This window comes from Clupea harengus, chromosome 22, assembly GCF_900700415.2.
Source record: "Clupea harengus chromosome 22, Ch_v2.0.2, whole genome shotgun sequence".
NCBI lineage: Eukaryota > Metazoa > Chordata > Actinopteri > Clupeiformes > Clupeidae > Clupea > Clupea harengus.
In genome coordinates, this window is record NC_045173.1 from 8,174,180 (window position 1) to 8,198,580 (window position 24,401).

Consider the following 24,401-nt stretch of genomic DNA (forward strand, 5'->3'; position numbering starts at 1 on the left):
AGAGAAAGAGAAAGAGAGAGAAATTTGTATGTAGGAAGTTCCTTTTAGCCTGTGGGTGCTTCTGAACCATGCCCTGCCTGTGTAACGGTTGCATGGGAATGGTTTACTGAGGCTTGATTGAGGGTCAGGCTGGACATTTAAAAGCCCATTTCACCCCGAAAGCTACAGTGAAATTCAGGTCAGCTGTCCCATAACATTATCACTGACACTAAGGACAGGGTGGATGCTGGGTCCTGGATGCTGGGAATTCCACTTCTGTGCATCCCTGCCATAACACACATACTCTCTCACTCTCACACACACAGACACACACACAAACGCACGCGTTTGTCTTTGACATGCACATGTAAAAACACATTCACACACATAAACACACATATACACACACACACACATGTGCGCGCATGTTTGTAATTGAGATGCACACATATACGTACACACATACACATAAACACACACACACACCTTTGTCATTCACATGCACACATAAACACACATAAACACACATTCACACACATGTACACACACATACGCACATTTTTCAATCTCTGATTCTTTTCAGTTTAGTCTCCAAGTCTGGTCTTACTCCCCCTCTCTTCTGTCGCTGGCTGCATATGTGTGCTCATGTTAGTGCACAGTAGTAAGCTCAGATGTATTTAAGTCTTGGTTCCCTTGAAACCATGATTACTTTCACATTAGCCCTTGCCTCGCACAAGCTCTAGGTATAATTTCAGGCAATTTGTGCCTTTGTGTGGAGATGGAAGAAAAGGCTTCAGGCCTTGGCATGAGCTAAAAGGGACAGCTAGAGGGAAATGTAAAGACCACAGTCTCTCTTTATCACTCGCCACTCTGTCCTCACTCCATCTCTTCCTCTCCATCATCAACTCACCGCTGAGGCTGATAGACCGTCGTGAAACAGGTTAGTTTTACCCTGAGGCTGATAACTTCCTGCAGCGAAGGCAAGGATCCTGGTTAATAAGTAAATCCTCTAAAAAGGATAATGTGATATAATCACTCCTTGAGCCCTGAAGGGCTATTTTTTGTTGTAATTCTGCATAAGTTTGTTTTTCAATAAGTTGTTTTATATAATAGATCTCTTGTTTTAAGACGGCCTCCATTTGCCTAGGAATCCAATCCAATCCAATCCATCAGGCCTCCAGAACAAATAAAATTGACATTGCAGTTCTATTCTTCTTTCATTCAACCAAAATAGGTAACTTCACCCCTTTGATTTAGTCCTCTGTGTTATTCTTGAGGACGTAATTAGATTCTGAAGGCATGAACTCTGGTGCTGTGTATGTGCAAGAGACGCAAGATGGAAGAGAGTCAAGGCCAAGAAAAGAGCTTGTATTTATCAAGTGTTTTCTGTCCTTACCCCTTGTCCTTTGTGGCTCATGTGTTTACCCTGTTTTCCCGAAAAAAAAACCTCAGGAAGTGTTTGATACAAAAAAAGAACAGAATATAAAACAGAGACTTCTTATATTACCCTGATCATGAGGTTCATTTCCTCTGTCTGTCCCATTGTTTTTCTCCACCCATGAGTCTTCGCTCAAGCAGCAGAGAGAAGGTGAACATGTCTCCTCTCCCTGCTGGTTATGATCGGGGTCAGAGTATCTCATCCTTGCAGGTGCAGCCTGAAGGTGAGCTCTTCTCCTTTTCTTCTCTGAGCATATGTTTATCATGTCTCTTAGGATGTTCAGCTTGGAGCCTTTCTGGTTAAATGCCTCCCAAATAACTAAATGCTAGTTTTGTAGAACCACTTTTACATTAGTGGCATGACTGGTTTAAGAATACCTTTTTTTATTGAAAAGGGACTGGTTTTGTTGCAAGAAAGGAGTTCTCCTTGGTTTTTCATTATTCTCCAAATTTACTTTCATTGTCTGCTCAATTGAGCTGCCCTTCTCTGCCACAACAGGCTAAATGCGTCACAGGAGTCAAATTGTAGCAATACATTTCAGGCAAATCTTTGCTTATCTTTTTTTGGCTAGCCCACACTCTATCTTCAACAACAAGTTTTTATAACTTTCCTGCATAGTAACTCTGCTCTGACCTTTCTTTCTTCTCCGCCTTTCTCTGCCTCAGTGGAAGCCTTTTAAAACATCAATGAATTGTTCATGGGCTGAGGCAGGCAGTACACAAACACACAAACACACACACACTTCTTTTTTCTCTATTTCAGTCAGACTTCCGTCTAGTGCCTTGTAACTAGCATCAGCCCCCATCACTGGGCTCACTTGTTAGCAGAACCCCACACCCACAGACTCACATTCAGGAGCAGAAGCCTTTAAAAAGCCTCTATTTTGGTGTTAGCTGGAGCAAGAACAAAGGTGGCGTGTGGAAGCAGGCTTTGCTTCAATCACAGCTGACATGGCTATGGCCTGATGCAACGCAAATGGAGCCAGGAGGACCAGACGGCCTCCTCTGCCCTCGTTAATCTCAGTAGTATTCTCAGTAGATTTTTCGGTTCCCGGTTCCCAGGCATAATGAGCCATGCTCTTGAGTGGAGGCTGGCTCCACGTCGGTTCAGACGTGAGGTGTCTTTTCCACTTCAGCCTGTGGTGACCCCTTTCTGCCTTGGGAAACGTTTGTGCGGCGCTGAGGCTGACTATTGGAGGGAGCTAGCGGGCCCGGCCAAGCCAGGCCAGACACGCTGTGCTGCAGCAGCGAGGAGGGGCAGGGAGAGGGACGTGGTCTGCTCACATGGCATGAGCGTGAAAAGTGCAGTTAGGTGGCGACAGATTCAAGACGGCAGAGTGAAAGCGGTCAGCAAGGGAGGTGGCAGATCAAAGCCAGCCTGCACTCCATCAACCCCCCCCCACCCCCACTCCCCCAACCCCCCCTCCCAACCTCACACTCACACCCCTCGCATTGGATGGAACCAGCATGCTTTTGACTGCTGGCATTCCTCGCTCCGTTACATAACGGTTTCACTTCGGAAAGCAGATAGACAGGCCTGGGGAAGCAGACCCCACACATTGAGCCATAAATGAGTCAGGTCCCTGCCAGCCTACCGCACAGCCCATCACATTCACATTCACATTCACAGTAGACGCTCTGTTATGAGAAGACAGGAGTAATGCTTTGGACGTGACGTTATGCGTGTCCTTCCCTTCTCTCCCTCACCGTCCCTCTCTCTCAGCCCTGCGACTCTGTCTCCATATCCACGTCCTGACTCATCTCATTCATTACAGTATCTGCCAACATCTGTGCATCTGGCCCTCGGAGCGCAGTATGACTGAGACCCCACAGTGCAGGCGCTGAACAAGGCCCCAGTGTCTCACCGGCCACTGCAGTCTGACTCCTGTGGCAGGCCAGCAATAAGCTCTATGGCTTCAGTCTGCATGTGTGCCCCAGTGCTCTATGGCTTCAGTCTGCATGTGTGCTCCAGTGCTCTATGGCTTCAGTCTGCATGTGTGCTCCAGTGCTCTATGGCTTCAGTCTGCATGTGTGCTCCAGTGCTCTATGGCTTCAGTCTGCATGTGTGCCCCAGTGCTCTGTGGCTTCAGTCTGCATGTGTGCTCCAGTGCTCAGCTCGACTGCCTCGTGGGCACCGCATCTCAGAGAGCCAGACATTAATTTACAGCTGAGACCTGCGTCAGACCCACAGTCCCAGAGGTTGCATTACACACGCAGCTGTGTGTGTGTGTGTGTGTGTGTGTATGTGTGTGTGTGTGTGTGTGTGTGTGTGTGTTGATTTATGATGCTGTGTTTGGGTTTACGGGTGTGGTGTATGTGTGTGTGTGTTGTGAGTGTGTGCCTATAGGAATGTTAATTGCATTATGATGACGATAATTGTGTGTGTGTGTGTGTGTGTGTGATTGTGTGTGTTGAGGGGCTGGGGGCTTAAAAGCTGGTGGTGGTAGAAGGGAGGTTTGCTAGTCAGCCATTTTGTCTAGTGAGCTCTGCCAAATGAAACATTCTGGATGATGTCCAGACGTCCTTGACCACAAATCACCCTTTCCGTGAGTCTCTCATCTGGAGGATGACACATGGCCTGGATCATAGTATCTAGACTTCTCAAAGCATGCAGCCTGTAAACCACCCAGTGACCTACTGTCACTAACAAACCTAAGAAAGAAAGAAAGAAAGTATAGAAAAAGATAGAAAATATTGATTCTCATTGGACTGGCAACATAACAGCATGACGTTTGTCATGTGTAGCTGCTAGTTGTTATATGATATTGCTTTGACCACGTGTATTGCTTCATCATGCTATATGGAAATAGAGAAAACAGGCCTCGACCAGGTCGTTTAACAGCGGTCATATTTCCCCAAACAGGCCAGCGTAATTGAATGTCTGTCAGACTCTAGAGGCCAGCTGTGGAGGTTATGCCTTCTGAGAACGGTGTGTTTGTGAAGGACCAGGCTCTAATCAGCTGATAATTGCTAGGCTATGGTTCTCTGGAAAATGCAGTTTTAACAAAATATGTAATTTTTTTCACATTTGACTCTCCCTCCCCCTTCATTTGATTGGGTAATTGCGTCTGTTGGATCAAAAGCCTGTCATTTTCTGTGGCTTTTCCAGGTCTCCCCATATGAAGAGCTGTCTGTGGACACGGTTCCTTCTGTTTCTGCAACTCCAACTGCTATTGCTTCGCTTCTTTCACCGAGATTTATGAACAGTTTAATCAACTTGCTGAATCTTTATGTCGCCAAACGTTTCTTGAACAAATGTCCTGGAATCCCATTTTAGTCTGTTGTGACGGGAAATCTCTTGAGGAATATCTCTCGCTTGTCAGACATAGTACTTGATGCACACACATGAAGACAATCATAAAAGTGTTTAAGAGAAAATGATTACCAGCATAGCCATAATTTTTCTCCCCTTGCTCTCAGTATGAATCTTAAGTGTATCACCCCAGCATCTTCTCTGACAGTCAGCCATGCGGTGCTCTGTGTAGCTGGGGAAATGGTGTGGCTGCTCAGGGAGGTGCCAAGTTCCAGACCCCTTGCTATCCTGGCCCACTGGAGCTGTGCCCTGCCTCCTGGCCAGCTGCATCTGGCTAACAAGGAGCAAAGCCATGGCTTGTCCAATGCTGTGTAAGCCAGCATGGGCCTTCAACCTCCCCAATGCGTTTACTATTGGGAAAGATTCGGCTTCTGCCCGCGACACAGTATGTTCTGAACGATGACTCATGCAATTCATAATGCATCTGTGCTCAGGACTTGTTGTTTGTGCTATTGCTAGCTTGCCTCAAAGACAGCAAAGCCACACTTACTCCTATAGGTTTTGTTTTTGATCTCAGACACTGTTGAGTTTATGTGGAGGAGTGAATCTTCACATTTAAATCACTTCCTGGGAATGGGCAGAATGTGGAATGCTGGGTGGGGGAAAGTCCCTGTCTCATATTTCCTCCATCCCCCCCCCCCCCATCAGGTTGGAATCACCATGGATAATGGTGAGTCCACAGACAGCTGTGGTGGTGCACCTACCCACCATAAATCCCTCTCATTAGCCCTCTCCTTCAGTGGGAAACAACCCCCCACCCCAATTTTGTCTTTCCTCACTCCCAAGAATAGGGGCTAAACACCTCTACCTCCCCCAGAAAGCTGCTTGTCGTCCTGAGTTTGGGAGTCAGTGATGTGTGGGCGGGTGGCAGTGGGAGTATGGGAGATTGGACGGGGGTAGGGTGGGTGGCAGTGGGAGTATGGGAGATTGGACGGGGGTAGGGTGGGGTTCATGGGCCATGAGTGAGTCAGCAGGGTGGTGCATTCCAGGCCTGGGGCTGATGCGTCCGTCCCGGCAGCGTGTGTCATCAGAGTGCATCTCCGCTGTGGCTGTCTGTCAGAGCAACCCAACGCCTGTGCCACTCTGGGGTGGCAAGGTGGTGCTGCCCCAGGGACCTGGCTCAGGTTACTGCCAGCTGGGCACTAGCCTTACGTGGGTGTTTCAGCCCAACTTCCTCTCTGCAAACCCCTTAGCTTATTGTCCCAAGTGAGGGTGCATACGTATACAGATTAATTATTACCCATAATTGTCATATGCAGGTGTCAGGGATACTATAATGTTATTTTACTTCAGGGTTAGAGTTAAGTTTTTACAAACTGAGCAGCTGTGGAATATTTTGGACGTCTCTGAAATGAACAAAATGCTACACTGTACTTCATCTGTGAAGTCTGTTAGGTTATTAGACTGAAATAGACCACAGCTTTCACTGGCATCCGTTTTGGGCTCGGTGTGCATGCAGCAGAGTAACCCTGAGGTTAATGTTTCTTCATTAGCAAAGACCCTCATAAACACCACAACAAACCAGCATAGCACAGAAACGACACACATATCTAACATGGTTTGCAAGGCTGCTTAAGGGAGAACTCTTATAGATCTATTTTCCAAACTTTTGGGGTGCAATTATTTACTAGGGAAAAAAAAAGATCGAAATCTGTATCGAAATCGAAATCAGTATTGAGTAAGAACGCTATAACCAGCAACCGCAAAATGGCTTTACAATGTAATCCTATGAGGCAAGCATCCATATTAAAGTAAACCACTTGTTTTCGCCACCGACAGGCTCATAATGTTGTGACAAAAGTGTCTGACAACAAAAGGATCCCTGCAGAGACATATGTGTGTTGACCTCAATAACTGTAAAGAAACTGTTTCTACAGTCAGTTCTTCCTGACTGGACTGGAAGAAGAGAAAGTTAAACTAACTAATAACTTTAAGTCTTGTAAAGACAAGGAGGTTGCTTGGGTGGTGACGGGTGGTAGGGAATGCTATGGAGAGGCCTGTTGGCTGACAGTGTTGCTCTTTCATCCAGCTTTGAGCTGGAGCCAGAGGCCCTAGAGGCGACGAGGTTCCCATGTTGCCTGTTCCGGCTCTATCAAGGGCTTAGCTTGGTAATTGGCTGGTTTCTGCTAAATGCTGCAACAGGCTGAAGGACAGAGTGATAGAAAGAGAGAGAGAGAGAAAGTAGAGAAAATAGGCTAGCTAACTCTAAATTTGTGATGTAACACATCTGCCTTTTGAATGCAGCACATTTTTTTTTTTCGTTTGCATTTTGCTCACAACTTGAAATCACACCCTTGCTGCCATACCACAGGGGATACTGTGGGTTCTTTCTTTCTAGCTTGCTTTCTTTCATGCTTTCTTTCATCACTCTCTCTCCTCCTCTCCTCTCTCTTCATTTCCTCTCGGTGTGATCCCGCAGCCTGAAAGGGAGCGATCTCTGTAAGCCTTGCGCTCCTGCATCACGGCTTTGAAGTGCAGAGGAGCCGGCCGGCAGGCCTGCAGAGGATACGCGCCTTGATAAGATAGCATCAGAGAGCCCAGCGAAAGCACTCAGTCATTAGTGTGGCACTTGGCCACTACGCATACGCCACAGCTGCAGTCACAGTCCCAAGAACCCCACCCCCCACACCCCCCCCCAACCCCGATCCGCACCGCCTGCTGTGGCTCAGTTCCCCTCACTGATTGGCTGCTGCCTGCAGGCATGGGTGACTGGCGATTCGCAGAGCTGATGTCTTCATATTGGTTCTTAATAGAAAGCCACTCATGCTCCCTGGCTTCTGCTTGTGCTATTGTGCTGTATTCTTTTTTTTTCTCTCAACACAATAGAAAGCTCATTAAACTTTAATTCAGCTTCACAATGTACGTCTGCAGAACATAATCTGGCTTGGACTGGCATTGTTTTTGTGGGAGAGAGAGAGACACCCACAAAGTTCCGCGCCACCTGGGGACCAAATGGGACTAAATAAATAATAAACAGTGCGATTACAGAATTAGGTCACAGAATAAATTTGGTGTCGCTCCAAGTTTGGCTTATTTGAGAAAAAAAGTAACCCTCTTCAGCTGTGATGAATATTCCATGTGATATGGTGATTTAGCAAGCTGAAGCCGCTTGAAAACGCTGCTCATTTTTAGTAACTCGCATGTTTGAGAAATTAAAAGGTGAGCTGAAAAGTGAGAAAAACGTAAGCGTTTGTGTGTTTGGGTATGTGATTGTGTGTGTGTTTGTGTGCTTGGGATTGCATGTGTGTGTATGTGTGGGTGTTTTGTGCTTGTATCTTGTTTGTTTATTCCTAACTGCCAGGGAGAGACAGGTGTCTTTACCTGAGGTAGTGGTGAGGTTCATGAAGACACAAAACAAAGGAAACAGGTCTTTTCATGCAGTGGAGAGCCATCCATCCAGGAGGTAGAGGAAAACACCTCTTCAAGTTGTCAGCATGCCTTTTGTTATTTTCAGTGAACAATGAAATTGCACCCGTGACGAGAGCGTTTGTCGCTGGTTCTCTTCTCTCTGCAGAAGTCCAGCATTTGTTGCTTCTAAACTAGCACCTCCTACTGCCATTTGTGGACACTGACAGTAAGGCTCAAGCACACAACACTTCGAGTCTCATTTGGTTCAGTTCTCCAGTTAATGGGGCTTTACATCCTCTAATCCTGGTCTCTTTCACCAGTCTTTCACCCCCTCCCCAGCTCTGCTTAAGAGGGCTGGAGGTGCGTTCCCCGTGAGGAACAGAAGGAATGCTATCCTGCTGGTCTGCTAAAGTTTCTTTTATTATTGTGAAGCGGCCCCGGTTTTCCTTATTGCTCAAGTCAAGGGAAGCTGAGCCGTGGCGGTCTCTTTCACTACAACAAGACCGGGCACGACCGCCGCTCACAAAGGACGCCTCACTCCAGCTCGGGGGGCCCCTTCGCTCCGCTTTCTGAGCTTGGCTCTGGATGTGTTGTTGTCATTTTCTCCTAAGCTCTCGAAATCGTCCAGATCCAGTGAATTCGCAGTGAAGGCGGGCAGAACGGGAACCTACATGCTTGGTGTCATTTATTATGCCTGAGGGCTTCAATAACAAGATGGGTTCCTCTGCTAAGGCTGGGGAATTGGACCCATAGCATTCCTCAGCATATTGGTATGATGGCTTTGCTGCAGTGCAGAGGCTGCTGATGTGGGGCCTTGAGTTTACGTCTAAGTGACAGTACTGTGAATGACAAGAGATGCTCAGGTGATTACTGTGTTGGCAGCAAAGGATGTAATTGAAGGTTGAGAATTGTGGTTGTAGAAAGTAGGTTGAAGTGGAGAAAACGAACACACACACACACACACACACACACACACACACACACACACACACACACACACACACACACACACACACACACACGTGCATACACAATTCACATAAAACTCCTTGTTTTATGCCAATGCTGTTGGCACTGACACCTGTTTGTCTTGGCACATTCTGTGTATGTGTGGTTTGTTTTGTTTTAGGTGGTGCGTGTGTGTGAGAAAAAGTGTGAAAGAGAGTGGGGTAGAGTAAAAGAGGTTTGAGACAGAGAGAGAGAGACAGAGAGAGAGAGTCAGAAAGAGAGAGAAAGAGACAGAGAGAGAGAGACAGATTTGTCTATGCCCATACATGTGGGTGTATGTAATTTGGATACTGTTCCATCACCACGGAGACAGTTGAAGAGAAATCCTCTCATGAAGCCCCTGCTTTGCTTGGCACCAGGCTGTACGAGCCGAAGGTGTTGCGTTTGTCCCCATGTCTGCTATTGTGGATGTGCAGAGGCAAACTGCTGTGAGCTCAAGCCTCTGGAAATAGAACCTCCCGGAGGGGCCAGTCGTCCAGTTGGGAGCAGGGGCTATCATGTGTTGATCTGGTCATTAAAATGTCATTAAAAAGCCATTGCTTTGCTATGCTGCCCCACCCTTGCTAATAGCGTGTCAAGTTCGTCCACGGGCGGTTTAGCTCTAGCAGTTTACGTGTGCCCATCCATCCGTCAGAAGATCTAGGAACTTTGGGCATTTTCCCGTGTGATAAAGAGCTTGGGAGTGATATGGGCTTCAGATCACTTGTGATTGGCCCTCTGTCCCAGCAGTGAAACCTAAGCAGGGGAAGGGCTCAGTGTATAAGCTGCAAGGAGGCACCATCCATCTCTGTCTATGTCACCCCACTCAGGCTTTAGGGCCTCCTCAGCTCTGCTCTGCCCGTGCCTCGTAGCTCTTTGCTCTGGCCACAGACAGAGATGAATAATTACCCAAAAGCATGTGTTGTTGGCCATTTTGTGTAATGGTTCACGATGTCTTTCTCTGCTGGTAAACAGTGTGCTAAGGCAGAGCGGTTTTTTTTCTAGGTATAGTTTGGAACTTTATTTATTAATATAAATATAAATATAAATGTATTAGAAGAACTGTTTTCAGTGTAAATGGAAAGCATGTTGTATGGAAGGAAAGGAGGAAACGCCAAGCTCAGATGTATTCCTACTGAGCTAAGGGATTCCTACTGGTTTATGCTTGAAAAGAGACTCTCAGGAAATGAAATTGCCTGCTGAAAAAACACCTCTGGAAAAAATAGCCGAACTCTGTGGGCAAGCGGAATAACCTTTTTATAATAATGCGACAGCCTGGAATCCAGAGGCACCAGGCTGGTTTTTCCTGTATTTAATTCTACTGGATAGGGGTTGGTGGCCCAATAGCGACGGGGTGTATTGAGCAGAATGGGGCTCGCTGGGCCTCCGGTGTGGGGCTCGCTGGGCCTCCGGTGTGGGGCTCGCTGGGCCTCCGGTGTGGGGCCTCGGGTTGAATCCAGTGCTGTGGAGTGAACTCTGTGACTTCAGAGGCAGACAGAGAGGGGGGAGAGAGAAAGGCAGAGGGAGAAAGTCACGGCCATAAAAAATGCATGTTTTTCCAGGTGCCACTTTACTTGGGCCTGACTGAACCAGAGCCCCATTTTTATTCTCTTTTCTGTTACATTTTGTGTTTCTGTCTTCACCATTAGCTTAGTTTTGCCATTTTAGCACTCTGTCCCATATCTTGTGATCCTGTAAGTCAAGTTTTGCTTCATAATTCTCTTCTCTCAGTTGGTGTACCTAGTGATTACTCACTTTGTTGTCCAAGTGTTAGATTTCACTCTGTGCTATAAATCCTGTGACGAGTGCCCATTTTCTGGGTTTATATGAGGTGAGTGTTGTGTGGGAGAACAGTGGAATGTTGCACACACCTCCATGTGTGAGTGAGAACACTGGCCGCCCGGAGAAAGGGTTGAGAGAGCGCAAATGAGGAAAAACAGAGAGACAGTGAGAGTGACTAAAGGGAAAGTTAGCGTGTGTGTGTGCGTGTGTCAGCTGTTGTCGTGCTAGTGTGTGTGTTGAGGTAGTGTTTGTATGTGTCGGCTGGTGGGAAGTGTCTCCCTCAGGCACTCGTCATTGAAGACTGTCAGTATTATTCCATGTCTCAGATACTGTCAGTGGTGTACCTAAGGAGATTCTTATTAGGCTAACAAAGGCAGACACATTGCAGGGGCCTATATATGCCCTAGGGCCATTTCAGCACCTCTGCCCATGTTGAACTTAAGGGTCATTGACTGGAAATTACGTTTTAAATCCTGTGATGTATTTTGGGACTTTTCCCTAGTGGCACTTTGACATTTCTCTTAAAGGCCTCCCACGGGTCCCCACGGAGCATCTAGACTTACATGCAACAGTAAAAAGGACCAATAGTGTGTGTGTGTGTGTGTGTGTGTGTGTGTGTGTGTGTGTGTGTGTGTGTGTGTGTGTGTGTGAAAGTGTGAAAGTGTGTGTTTGTGTGTGTGAAAGTGTGTGAGTTTGCTAGAGAGCGAGCGAGAGAGAGAAACTGTTTTACTGTCTTTTAGGGACATGTCTAAAACCTGTAGCTTATTGCGGGATTGAGTGTTTTGCTGCTCAGTGTGTTTCTCTCCTTTCATCTTCTGCTCTTGTGCAGCTGTCAGGGAAAGCTCCTTTTGAAGGTGGCCTAGAGGCCGCTTTTGATAACAGAGGAGACTTGAGATAACGATATCGCAGTTAGTCCTTTAGCTTTTGGCTGGTATAACTCTTCAATATGCTTGCTCTTTTTCAGTATGGTTACAGGAGGGCATGCGAAAAAAACCTCCCTTATATATCATTTAAACAGGTGTCGGTCTTAGAGGAAAAGTGGTCTTTCATTTGAAAATGTGACACCAAAGAGAATCATAATGGAATGCCATTCATGTTTTTGTGAGCTGTCAACTTCAGAGCATAGGGAGAGAACAAGGTATCCCATCTTCTGAGCTCCTGTCTTTAAATGTTTAATGCTTTTCTTCTCCCTCTTTCATCTTCAGATGTGTAGCACAACCCTGCAGATAGTTGCAGGCTATTTAGGTTCACTGAGGCAGGAAACCTTTTGTGTTTCTTTAGATTGCATGATAAGGTGATTTGTGTAGTGGCAGCGCTAGCAAAGACATGAATATGGTTCATTTAATTCTCTTTCTCTCTCTCTCTTTCTTATTTTCTAATACTTGTTGTCTTTCACACAAATGCCTGTGTTTTGTTCACCCACAGGTGCTTTTCTCGTCAGACGTCCACACCTGGTCAAAAACCTAGAGACAAGCTGTTGAGAAACCAGAGGAGAGCAGACGGAAGAGACCTACAGACGGACGGACTCCGCAGAACTGTGGCATCTGCTAAATTCATCGAGGCAGCTCTCACCAGGTGGCCTGTCCCTTTCAGCTGACAAAAAAGAGGAAGAGTGAGCGAGAGAGAGAGAGAGGGAGAGGGCAAAGGAGAGGCCATCTTAAGCCCACAGGGCTCTGCCATCTACTGTGGAGATGTTTTCCCCTGCTGCTTTCAGGCCTATGATTAGGCCACTGGGCCCAGTGCTGAGAGACGGGTAGCACTGCTGTTGCCATGGCTAATACTGTCATTATTCCCGTAATTGTCGTGCATTAGTTTAAAACTAGGTAATTGTGTTTATTTTAGTTTTTTGTTTTTTGTTTGTTTCTCATTTTGCCCATTTATCTACGGAAGCAGCAGTAGCAGGGTTTGGTATGCCCCCTTATTGACATAAACCCTCCCGAGAGAGGTGCAGCTTTTCCTATTGTTGGACTGAGAACTCAAATCTGTGAGATGGTTATTTATTCATAGGAGTGTTGTCACTGAAAGTGCTTTAAAAAAAAACAAAAAAAAAACAAGAACACAAGAAAAAAAAAAACATTTTGATGAAGTCGCTTTAAAAGGATTTGACAACTTTGACAAGTTATGGCAGCAACATATCGTATTGTAGTGAGCAGCATTAACTGCTACAACAGTGTGGTGATAGACCGTCGGGTGCAGCACACAGTACACTACTGTAATGGGCCTTGCGGGGCCCTCAAGCACGGACTGAACTGCACAGTGGCCCATCGGAGCACATGTGCTGAACTGCTGGATCTCCCCACGTCCAGCGCTCACACCCCAGGAATCCATGAGCCAATAAACAAAACACTGGAGAATGGAGGCTCCGGACCTGGAGTCTACTGTGATGACTATCACCAGACCTTCCCTGGTCGCCTGAAGAAGGGATCAGGCATGCAAAGCTCAGGCAGCCTCAAGGACATCACAGGAGAGGCCATCAATTTGGCCAGTGGCAAGATGAAGGAGTTCTCCTTCGAGAAAATCAAGTATTCCACCAGCCACGTCACCTTCCGGAAGGGCCGCAAAGTGAGACCAGACTCCTTCAGCAGGAGGTCTACTGACCTGGACATCATCTACGGCCACTTCAGTGGGAACGACGAAAACTGTCCTCCCTTCGGTCTGGTGCAGAAGTCTGTGATGGAGGAGCACAAGCTGAGCCGCAGCTCCTCACTGGAGCACAGCCTCAACACGGTTGCCTCGCTTTACCTGAGCAGCCTCTCGGAGGAGAACCTGATTGCCCGCATCCTGGAGAAAACCAGGGCGGACAGTGGCGCCTCAGGGGAGGACATCAAAGCTTGCCTGGACATTCTGCTCAAATGCTCTGAGGACCTGAAGAAGTGCACAGACATCATCAAGCAGTGTATCAGGACGAAATCCACAGGAGGTGACGACGACGACGACTCCAACCCAGACGTTATTTACAAGAACGTGATGTCCCGTTTGTCCAGCTATCTCAAGAGATTGCCACTGGAGCTTGAGCAGGGGCGGCAGGAGCACAGCGACCTGGCCGAGCTGGTCAGCGCCCTGCACAGCCTGCAGCAGAGTGCCTTCTCTCCTATCTTTGGCAACGAGCAGCCGCCTCGGTATGAGGATGTAGTCCATTCCCCTCCCCTTTCCAAACCCAGGCCAAGTTCAGCTGCTCCCTCCACCCCCGCCGCGTCCTCTTCTCAGACCGACTGCCATGAAATCTCCACTCAGGACTCCATGGGAAATGTGAAAGTAACCAAACAGACATATGGTGGTCCACAAGCTCGTGCATCCACTCCCACCAATGGTGTGCATCATGGAGTACCGACGATCCCCTCAAGCTCACTGCCTTATGCGAGCAGCCGCCATGATGCCTTCTCATCAACCAATTCTCTTCTCTCCTGCAGTAGTGACAGCATCTGTAAGGACACTATGGAGGCACTGTACATAGAGGAAGAAGCTGACATGGGCAGGCTGCCAGAGAGGAGGTCTAGAGAGGAAGGCAAGTACAGTATGTGCAGTTCAGCAGAGGCGAAACAATTCCCTAAGAAACCCAGTGGCATCCCTGAGCCAAGTAGCACCAGCATGGTGTCAAATAAATTACCAGAGGCCAGCAGGAATGGAGCATCATACAAACCAAAGGCTGACTCTGGTGCCAGCCAAATGTACGCCCCAACTAAGACTGCAAGCATGGATTCCAGGACATTTTCAAAGCCCACTACTCAAACATCCAGAGGCAGCAGTGAAGACATTGATAAGCTGCTAATGGACTTGGAGTGCCTATCTCAGAATATGCAAAAGGAGCCTCCACTGCCCCCTAAAATGAAAAATCAACAGCAGAGACAAGCTGGACAGCAGCAGACAAGCGGAACTCAGACCTTCAGCAGCAGTTGCTCTGGAGCGAACGGCCCAGTTACCTCTAAATCCCAAGGTTCCTCTCCGGCAGCGCTGTCAAATGCCAGTGGAGGGCCTAAGGAGGGTGCTGAAGAGGACGATGGAGAGCTTCTGCTGAGGATCCTGGAGAGTATTGAGAGCTTTGCTCAGGAACTGGTGGAGAGTGGTGCCGTCACCGGCACACAGTCCAAAGAGAAGGAGGTGATGCGTCTCCTCCAGGACACGCTGGCCACCACCACCGCTGCCACTGCCACTACTAGCAACAAAGTAGAAGCCACACCACAGCCAGAACCTGCCGAACCCCCAGCTCCACCTCGGGCTCCCACCCCAGATCCAGCCCCCGTTCTAGCTCCTGCTCCTCCTTCCATACCCACAACCACAGCTGCTGCTGCGCCCCGTGGCCCTGCAACATCAGCCCCTGAGGCGACCGAGACAGGCTGCAGCCTGCTGATCCAGCAGACCCCTGAAGTCATCCGGGTGAGTTGATGAAAACACACCCTCTGCAATACACAACACTGCTGCTGCCAAGGTTATATTTCAATGCTAGATTGACCAGGTGTAACATGCCTTCTTGCCATTGTGTCGAGTTGATATTGCTATAGGGAACCCTATCCAAGAGTTGTGGTTTTACATAGACTGACACAGCCATTTCTGACTGATTATCAGGAGGCTCATGTCAGTGAGGTAGGACATTAATTCGACCATCTACTGATACGCAAAATGTGAGTGTCTACAGTGACTGATTAGTAGTATCATGCATATTTATACATATTTATTTAATTGTTTATGTGAAGTACATAAACAATGAAATAAATATGTAGATGTAAATATGTAGTGGTTGGGGGTCTAATGGTTTTAGTTTGGATTCCAAGGTGTTTAGTGTGATCTTTAGTGTGACCAACAGGAATTGCAGTTTCAAGCCCTGAACAAAGCAGGTAAATATTGAGCATTTGGTACATGTAAAGTTATATATTAATTCTATAATTAATTCTTACTCACTGAGTAGGTCTATGTATATCCTGACAGACAGCAGTTAGACACATATTGCTCAGAAGACTAGAATCTAGGGGCCTCTGTGTGTATGTTCATATGTATGTGTATGCGATGCAGCTGTTGACCTCAAGCAGATTGTGGTTGTTGGCATGAGGTTGTGGTATATAATCTGTTTACTTTGGACCTGGCAGCCATGAATGCTCCATTGTAAATCAGTAAAAAAAATGAAAATTACAGATTATGTCATGACGTCTGGGTCTGTTATACTCTTTTTACTGAGTCATATCCGGACAGACCATGTTTTCATGAGGGCCAAAATGAAACTATCTGCTACCTTTCCCCCATACATGTATCATTGGATGTTGTTTTAGATGCAACACTTAATGTTTTCACAGCTTGTGTGTCTCTGTGTCCCATTTCAAGCAAATGAAAAACCTCTCCTTCACTTATCTGACCCTTGACCTGCATACACTTTCCCTTTCTTTTCCCTCCTCTTTTCAATGAGCGCGTTTATTTACCCGCTCCGGTGGCGTAAACCAACACTGCCTAACCAGCTATCTAGGCCACTATATTTATGAGGTTGCCATGACACCTGTCATGAGTGGGACCTCCATAACGACAGCTACCCCCCCCCACACACACTTGCCTATTTCTGCCCACATGCTCTCTCAGCCACAGGCAGCCCCATCTGGGCCTGGACTGTGACCTGACGGCAGCTGTGCTGAGCAGACCAGAGGTGATGAGGACACCTGTGACTAAGGGCATGAGCCGCTTTTTGCCTCGTTGGCAGATCCTGCAGCCTTTTAGTGACGTGAGAACCAGAATGGGGTGCTCAGAACAGCTGACACACACATGCACGCACGCACACACACACAAACACACATACATACATACACAAACACACACACACACACACACACACACACACACACACACACACACAGGCATGCACACACAGACACACACATATACACACACACACATGTATACACACACAGGCATGCACACACATACAGACACACACTCACACTTGTATACACACACACACACACACACACACACACAGGCATGCACACACAGACACACACATATACACACACACACACATGTATACACACACACACACACACAGGCATGCACACACATACAGACACACACTACACACTTGTATACACACACACACACACACACACACACACACACACACACACACACACAGGCATGCACACACATACACACACTCACACATGTATACACACACACGCACACAGGCATGCACACACATGCACACACTCACACATGTATACACACACACATAGAAGCACATCTCCTCCTCCCTTTTTAATTATAAAGTGTGCACATTCTCTTCACACTGTCCAGGTGCCAGAGTGCCTGTTAGGGATGGTGCCCATTACTGAGAAAGCTTCTCTGTCCTCCCATGGGTCTCCTGTTAATGTTGCTTAACACACCATTTGTCTGGTTATCTTTAGAGAAGCGCTTAATGGAGTGCATTTTTCATGTTTGGGAATATTCAATGCTGCTTTGCAGAAGAGTCATGTTTGAATTGTGTGAATTTAATGTTGAGAAGAACGGTAATGACAGAATGTCCTGATGGCACATGATAATTTAATCACAAAACATGTTTTCTACGTACAAAGACATGGTATAGTATTGCAATGTGTTAACATGGAATCCAAACCATTTATACTTTATGGCACACATTTGAATTTCCCAAACTAACAGTAGTGGACTGCATCATGATGATAAGGAAGAAAAACAGAATCTTACTCTGGAAAAAATGCAAATGCATCATTCTTCGTGCAGCGGACTCTGATTGGCTGGTGTGTTATTTTGGGAGAGGCCAGTGTTGTTGTAGCCATGCAGTTGGTGTGTCAGAGGCAGGGTCTTTCACAGCGTGCCGATAGGTTCACAGCAGGAGTGGTCAGCAGGGCCTGTTGGCACCAGAACTGTTAATGGTGTCGATTTGCCCAAAGCTACCCCTCTCCATTCCACTCCTCCTCCGCCGCCCTGGCACCTCCTTGTCATCCAGAGACAAAGGTGTCAGAAGGCCTAAATGTGTTTACCCCCCCCCCTCCTCCTCCCCCTGCCTCACTGCTCCCCCCCTACTATGGCATTCCGCTTAAGAGACTCACTGACGCCGTGGGGAAAACAGACCCAACGGTGCTTCAGGGGTCAGCGCTAAGTTTGGGAATGGCTTTTGGGAACCCAATACCTCTCCCTGGCACACACTCACTGGGGTGGCTATGCAAATACGACGGGTTGCGCCAAGTGCTCTGCCCACTGCCCCAATTAAACACAAAGCTGCCAATCACCAGGGGTAAACAAGGCAGAGGAAGAGCCGCCATAGACGCTTTGCCTGTGAAAGGGGTATCCTGCAACCGATACGCATGGGCACACCTTAAAATTGGACTATCAAGGCTGCTGAAAGAAAAGGAAAATGAGTCATTTTTTTCTCAATTTGGCTGCCTGTGGATTCCATTTTAGTCACAGTAGGAACAAGGAGTGGAACAAGATGTGCCCCAGCATCTCCCAGCTCAATACTCTAGGGTAACTGAGCCCTGGAGTTTGGCCAGTCTCAGTGTGGTCTTTGTTTTCCTTGTGGTTTATTTTAACTCTTCCTCAAGTGTTAGCCCAAACAACAGGTGAGGATCAAAAGAAAAGGTCAGTGGCCTAGGTCTCTTTGCCTTGCTTACGCAGTGCTGACAGGGTAATCGGGGGGGGCCCCCAGACCCTCTTGAGGCCGACCCCCTCTCCGGAAGCTCACAAGGTAAAAACTAATCCTTCCCTAAGGACAGTGGAGAGGCCTGTGGGAGGCCAGGCTGCATCTCCCCATAAACATGCCTCCCTCAACCTTCAAGGTTGGCTCGAGGCCCTAGCGTGGGCGTTTAGAGCTGTGGCTCCTCCTTGAGGTCTTCTGGAGCGGCGGCCCTGGTGCTGACATGGTATTTTGTCCTTGCACCTGTCAGGAAGTGCTATTAATCTGCATGTTGACAGGGAACTCCAGCTTTGCTATTGAAGTGTTGCTGCTCTTACGCATCTGAGAAGATTCCTGCCGAGACCCAGGCAACAGACATGCAGGCCAACTGCAGAACACCGCAAACAAGCCACTGAGCAGAGCCCAAGGGGAACGCCACAGCCCAGAGTTCCATCAGCACCAACCCGAGCCATGTAGAGTTAGCATAAAATGAATTGATTAATTGTAAAAGGCTTTAAAGCACCTGGATACTGTTACATAATGCTGTGGCAGTTGGGAAGACCCCTGTTCCACTTGACATATCATATTGCTGGTTCTGAGGTACCTAAGTTTATAGCCTCTGTATTTCTTGAAGTGCTGCATAATTTAGATATTTTGACCTGTCATGGCAGCTGCTGAGAGGCGGATGCAGTGCTCTCCTTTGATGTAGTTAGATAAACGTGCTTTTAATGCCTCGCCTTTTTTAAATTTCACACAGACAATGTCAAAGGCAGACCTTCCCTATTACTTTGATGAGAGAAGAAACAGAGAGAGTAGAAGAATGAGAAACGTCTACAATTTGTATAGCCATGGACTACAATGGAACTGGATATAAGTAAAGACGCACAAAAATGGAAAACTGGCATAATGATAACAATAACAAATGAAAGGGACATCCGATTAGCCACAGATAGAAAAGGGGAAAATTCCATGCCTGTTTCCTGCAATTAGTCAAGGGGGCAACAGGTGAATAGCACGAGCGAGAACGAGAATGAGAACGAGAGAGAGAGAGAGAGAGAGATTTTAGTTGGATGAAGACAGATAGAAAGATGAAAGTGGATCTCAGTGGTCCTTTTCCAGCGTGGGTCCTTGTTTTGACAGACGTTGTTTACTCTCAGTCTGTGGAGAATTACGTCATCTGCACTGCTGCTGCGCGCCAACAGGAAATGAGGTCACACAAGAAACCTTGGCCAAGAGCTTGTACTAGGATTCCCCCTCCCCCAACCCCCGACAGGACACTCCGCCAAACCTGGGCCTCTCGTTGCTATTAGTAAAAGCTTTCCAACACAGGAAAATAATGGCCAAGGTTGGGGCGTGATAATAAAAAATGGAGTGGCTTCATGGCAACAGGACAACAACCTGTTCTAAACAGAGCAGGCTGTGCTCTCCCATGGCGTGAGCTATGATATCACTGGACTGCCTCTCAGGCTCGGCCCTTTGGGAGTCTGTCCATAAGCCGTTTCCCAGCATCAGGATCTGTTTGCTGCCTGAAACATCGCTACACTGCAATAGTTTGCTCCCCTTTTGCTTAATGGGCATAAAGCTTAAGCCGCGTTTCTGGTGCGCTGCGTCATATAGTGTACAGAACAGGATCGTCACCCTATTAGCTCAGTTTTACTAACTTTCCCTGCTGTTTTCCTAAGAATGTGGAAGTGGTATAGCACCAGCATTGCTAAAGATAGACACCCAGGGAGCACTGATGAATAAATAGATGTACCCTGGTTTTTCTTGGTTTTCAAACAAACTTCAGAGGAGGGTAAATGTTAACTTTGATTGTAATTTTCCATCAAAGGATTCCTCTATAAGCTTTTCACCAAGCATCAGAAAGAAGAACATGCTCTATGAAAATGGAGTGCATCTCTGTCAACCTTCATGTAGATTGGCTAAAGGCTAATTGACTTGTCCTTGTCCTTTAGGGATGTGGGTATTAAAGCATAAACTTGAGAGCACGCCTTAATGAGTCTGAATTTCATTTTGATTGTAGGATTCAGTTTAGATAATTGGCTTGAAGAAACCAGAGCTTTGTCAGAGGTCTGTAAGAGTTGGGGTAGGCAGGAAGTAGGTCTCTGGTCTGTGTTTATCCACTTGTGGGTGCTGTGTCTGCTGTGTGGCTGTGCTCCCATAGTTGTGCTGGGCTGCTTGACAGACGCCGTCTTGGTTTGCGGCATGAGATGAATGGCCAGGACACGAATGGCCCCAGTGCTGCAGTAGTCCAGGCGAGGAGGCTAGGACCTTGCACCATCTCGGCTTCCCCACCTCTTCTCAATGTCTCTGTGTGTTTTGTATGCAATGGCTGAAATGTAATGGAGAAATTGTGCATAATTATCCAATGCATTCCAGTAGTTGTCAGGGTTGTCTGTACTGCTGCAGAAATAGATTTGGTCATTTGGTCAGTCAGTCAATACCATCTCGTCCTAAATATTCTTTTGACAGCTGGGTTGTGGAGTTCTCTATAGAAAGTTCCCAAAACATGATGGATGTTTTGCGACTAAAAGATTTAGATTCATCTGTAAGTTTGCAATTATGAGCATGACTGACCATTACCCCATCGGATTTGTGGATAATTTGTCCAGGAGACAGTGTTGCCTTTTTTCCTATTTGGACACAATCTGGCAGTGTTTAGCTGAGGGATTACCCATCATCCCTGCTGCTTGAGATTCCGGACAGTCTGGGAATCCCACCAGTTCCACTCTTCCAGTGAAAGTGAGGAGGAGGGATTTGGGGGAGTTGGTTATTAGCACTATAACACAAGCAACACATGCAAACGGCAACCTCTCTCTTTAGGTTAAATAACCCTCAGGTGACTGCTCAGCATACCATAATACACATCCCATGCAGTAGTTTTTTGTCCCGTGGTGCTTTTCTGGAAAAAGACCTTTCCTGAAAACACCCAACTGCATGCCTTTATGCATGCATGTGTTGTCATGGTGATGGCGGCGCGTATGGACGCAGCGGCTTCTAGCTCTCCAGTTTGGTGTTTTGTTTTTATGTTTTTGTATTTGTTTTTTTGTTTGTTAGTCAATATTTGTGAAGCAAATTATGTGTATAGCCGCCAGGACTTAATTGACTTTGGATGGCAGCAGAAGCTATCCGTAACACGGAATTTTCAGTGGACCCACAAAATACCCGAGGACATTGCAAGATTACCGGGGTCTCCGTGGATTGTTGGCGGACCTAGCAAGCGACGTAGGCGGCGTAGGGACAGGAAGCAAAAACGAGGAAGCCGGGCAGGTCTGCTTACAAGGCTACGTAAACAACCCCATAAACCACCGCTTCCGAGCATCTTTCTCACCAATGCTAGATCTATCACCCATAAAATGGATGAGTTGGAGCTACATGTCACAGCAAACCATTTAATTCGGAATTGTTGCGTGATGATCATAACTGAAACCTGGCTTCACCCGTTAATTCCTGACGCTGCAGTGAGACTAGCGGACCGCTCAATCCATAGGCAGGACAGGAACATGGACTCGGGTAAGAGCAGAGGAGGGGGACTTTGCATTTATGTACACAATGATTGGTGTAACAACAGCAACACAATAGACAGTCACTGCTCACCGGACTTAGAAATGCTATCAACGATGTGTAGACCCTTCTACTTGCCACGGGAGCTAACGGTTGTCATAGTAACAGCTGTTTACATACCACCGGATGCAAACGTTAGCGCAGCACTCTCTCAGCTGTACGCTACCGTTAGTAAACATCAACAGGCTCATCCAGACGGAGTGCACATCATAGCAGGTGACTTTAATCAAGCGTGCTTGAAGACAGTGCTACCTAAGTTCACCCAATATGTCAAGTGTGCTACCAGAGGGAACAATACACTCGACCACGTATACTCCAACTTAAAGCATGCCTACAGAGCCACACCCCTACCCCACTTAGGACAGTCAGATCACCTTTCACTGCTCCTCATCCCGGCATACACACCGCTCAGGAGGAAGACAAAACCTTACATTAAGAACATAAAAATCTGGCCCGAGGGAGCTCTCTCTCAACTGCAGGACTGCTTTGAACATACAGTGTGGGACATATTCGAACAACAGGACCTGGAGGAATATACAGGAACTGTACTGTCCTACATCAATCATTGTACAGACACTGTGACTGCAGCCAAAAGGATTCGGGTGTATCCTAACCAGAAACCCTGGATGACAAGCAAGGTCAAGACCCTACTCCAGGAGCGGAACTCCGCCTTCAGGTCAGGTGACAAGAACCTTTACAGTACTGCTAGAGCCAACCTGAAGAGAGGCATCAAAGATGCCAAGAAGGCTTATAAGGAAAAAATCGAAGACCATCTCACTAATAATAATCCAAGGAGAGTGTGGCAGGGAATTCAAAACATCACCAACTACAAGAACAGCAACACCAGCACTGTCCACGCTGATGCCTCACTGGCAGAGGAACTTAATCATTTCTTTGCCCGTTTTGAGGTCAACAGGCCCACCACAATTGCACTGACTCCACCAACCCCCAGCAGCCACACTCTCACCCTACAAGAACACGAGGTGAGATGTGTGCTCAAATCAGTGAGTACAAGAAAAGCTGCTGGCCCCGACGGAGTATCTGGAAAGGTACTCAATTCCTGTGCCAACCAACTCGCTGGGGTCTTCACTAAGATCTTTAACCTTTCTCTCACTCTAGCCACCATCCCACCCTGCCTAAAATCAGCTATCATCATCCCCGTCCCTAAGAAACCAGCCATCAACAGCTTGAATGATATAGACCGATTGCACTTACACCTGTAATCATGAAGTGCTTTGAGAAACTGGTTTCACGGCACATCAAATCAACCCTTCCCCCCACATTTGACTCGCATCAGTTTGCTTACAGAGCAAACAGGTCCACGGAAGATGCCATCGACGTAGCCCTCCACACCGCACTGAGCCACCTGGAACTCCGTGGAACCTATATAAGAATGCTCTTCATTGACTACAGCTCAGCTTTTAACACTATCATCCCTGACATACTAGTCAGCAAACTAACTGCACTAGGCCTCTCCCCCTCCATCTGCACCTGGATAAAGGACTTCCTCTCAAACCGCCCACAAACTGTAAAACTCGGTCCCCACCTTTCCTCCACCATCACTCTAAGCACTGGCTCTCCACAAGGCTGTGTGCTGAGCCCACTACTGTACTCCTTGTACACCCATGACTGTACTCCAACCCATCCCACCAACACCATCATTAAATTTGCTGACGACACCACCGTGATCGGGCTCATATCAGAAGATGACGAATCAGCGTACAGGGATGAAGTACAGAAACTGACAGTGTGGTGCTCAGACAACAATCTGTCACTGAACACCACAAAAACGAAAGAATTAATTCTGGACTACAGAAGGCAAAGTGCAGTTCCGGCCCCACTCTACATCAACGGGGACTGTGTGGAGAAGGTCCACACCTTCAAATTCCTAGGAGCCAATTTATCAGATGACCTCTCATGGTCTGTCAACACCTCAGAGACAGTAAAAAAGGCACAGCAGCGACTACACTTCCTGAGAGTACTCAGGAAAAACAACCTGGAGTGTAAACTGATGGTGGCCTTCTACCGCACCACTATCGAAAGTGTACTAACCTACTGCATCTCGGCGTGGTACTCCGGTTGCACCGCAGCAGACAAGAGAGCCCTCCAAAGGGTCATCAACACAGCACAAAAAATCACTGGCTGCTCACTGCCCTCCCTGGAATCCATTGCCCGCTCCCGCTACCTTAGCAGGGCCAATAACATCTTAAAAGACTCCTCTCACCCAGGCCACCACCTGTTTACTCTCCTGCCCTCAGGCAGACGGTACAGATCCTTTAGAGCAAGGACCACGCGTCTTAAGAACAGTTTTTTCCCGACAGCCATCAGAACTCTAAATACCGACATGCACTAAACACTAAGCACTTTATTGACTACAAGTCACAT

The 24,401-nt window shown here is 47.3% G+C and overlaps 1 protein-coding gene across 4 annotated transcripts in view; it reads left to right on the forward strand.

Moving 5' to 3' along the window:
• ppp2r3a (protein phosphatase 2, regulatory subunit B'', alpha) overlaps positions 1–24,401 on the forward strand; it is a 73,155-nt gene that overhangs the window by 26,158 nt on the left and 22,596 nt on the right. For 2 of the 4 annotated variants that reach the window (XM_012837006.3, XM_012837007.3), the window contains one exon: positions 12,272–15,220. In XM_012837006.3, the coding sequence (XP_012692460.1) occupies positions 12,968–15,220 (2,253 nt within the window). In that variant the 5' untranslated portion in view covers positions 12,272–12,967. Of the gene's footprint in view, positions 1–1,557; positions 1,641–8,784; positions 8,941–12,271; positions 15,221–24,401 lie in introns of those variants that run through there. The other 2 variants (XM_031560265.2, XM_031560266.2) reach the window with 2 other exon arrangements.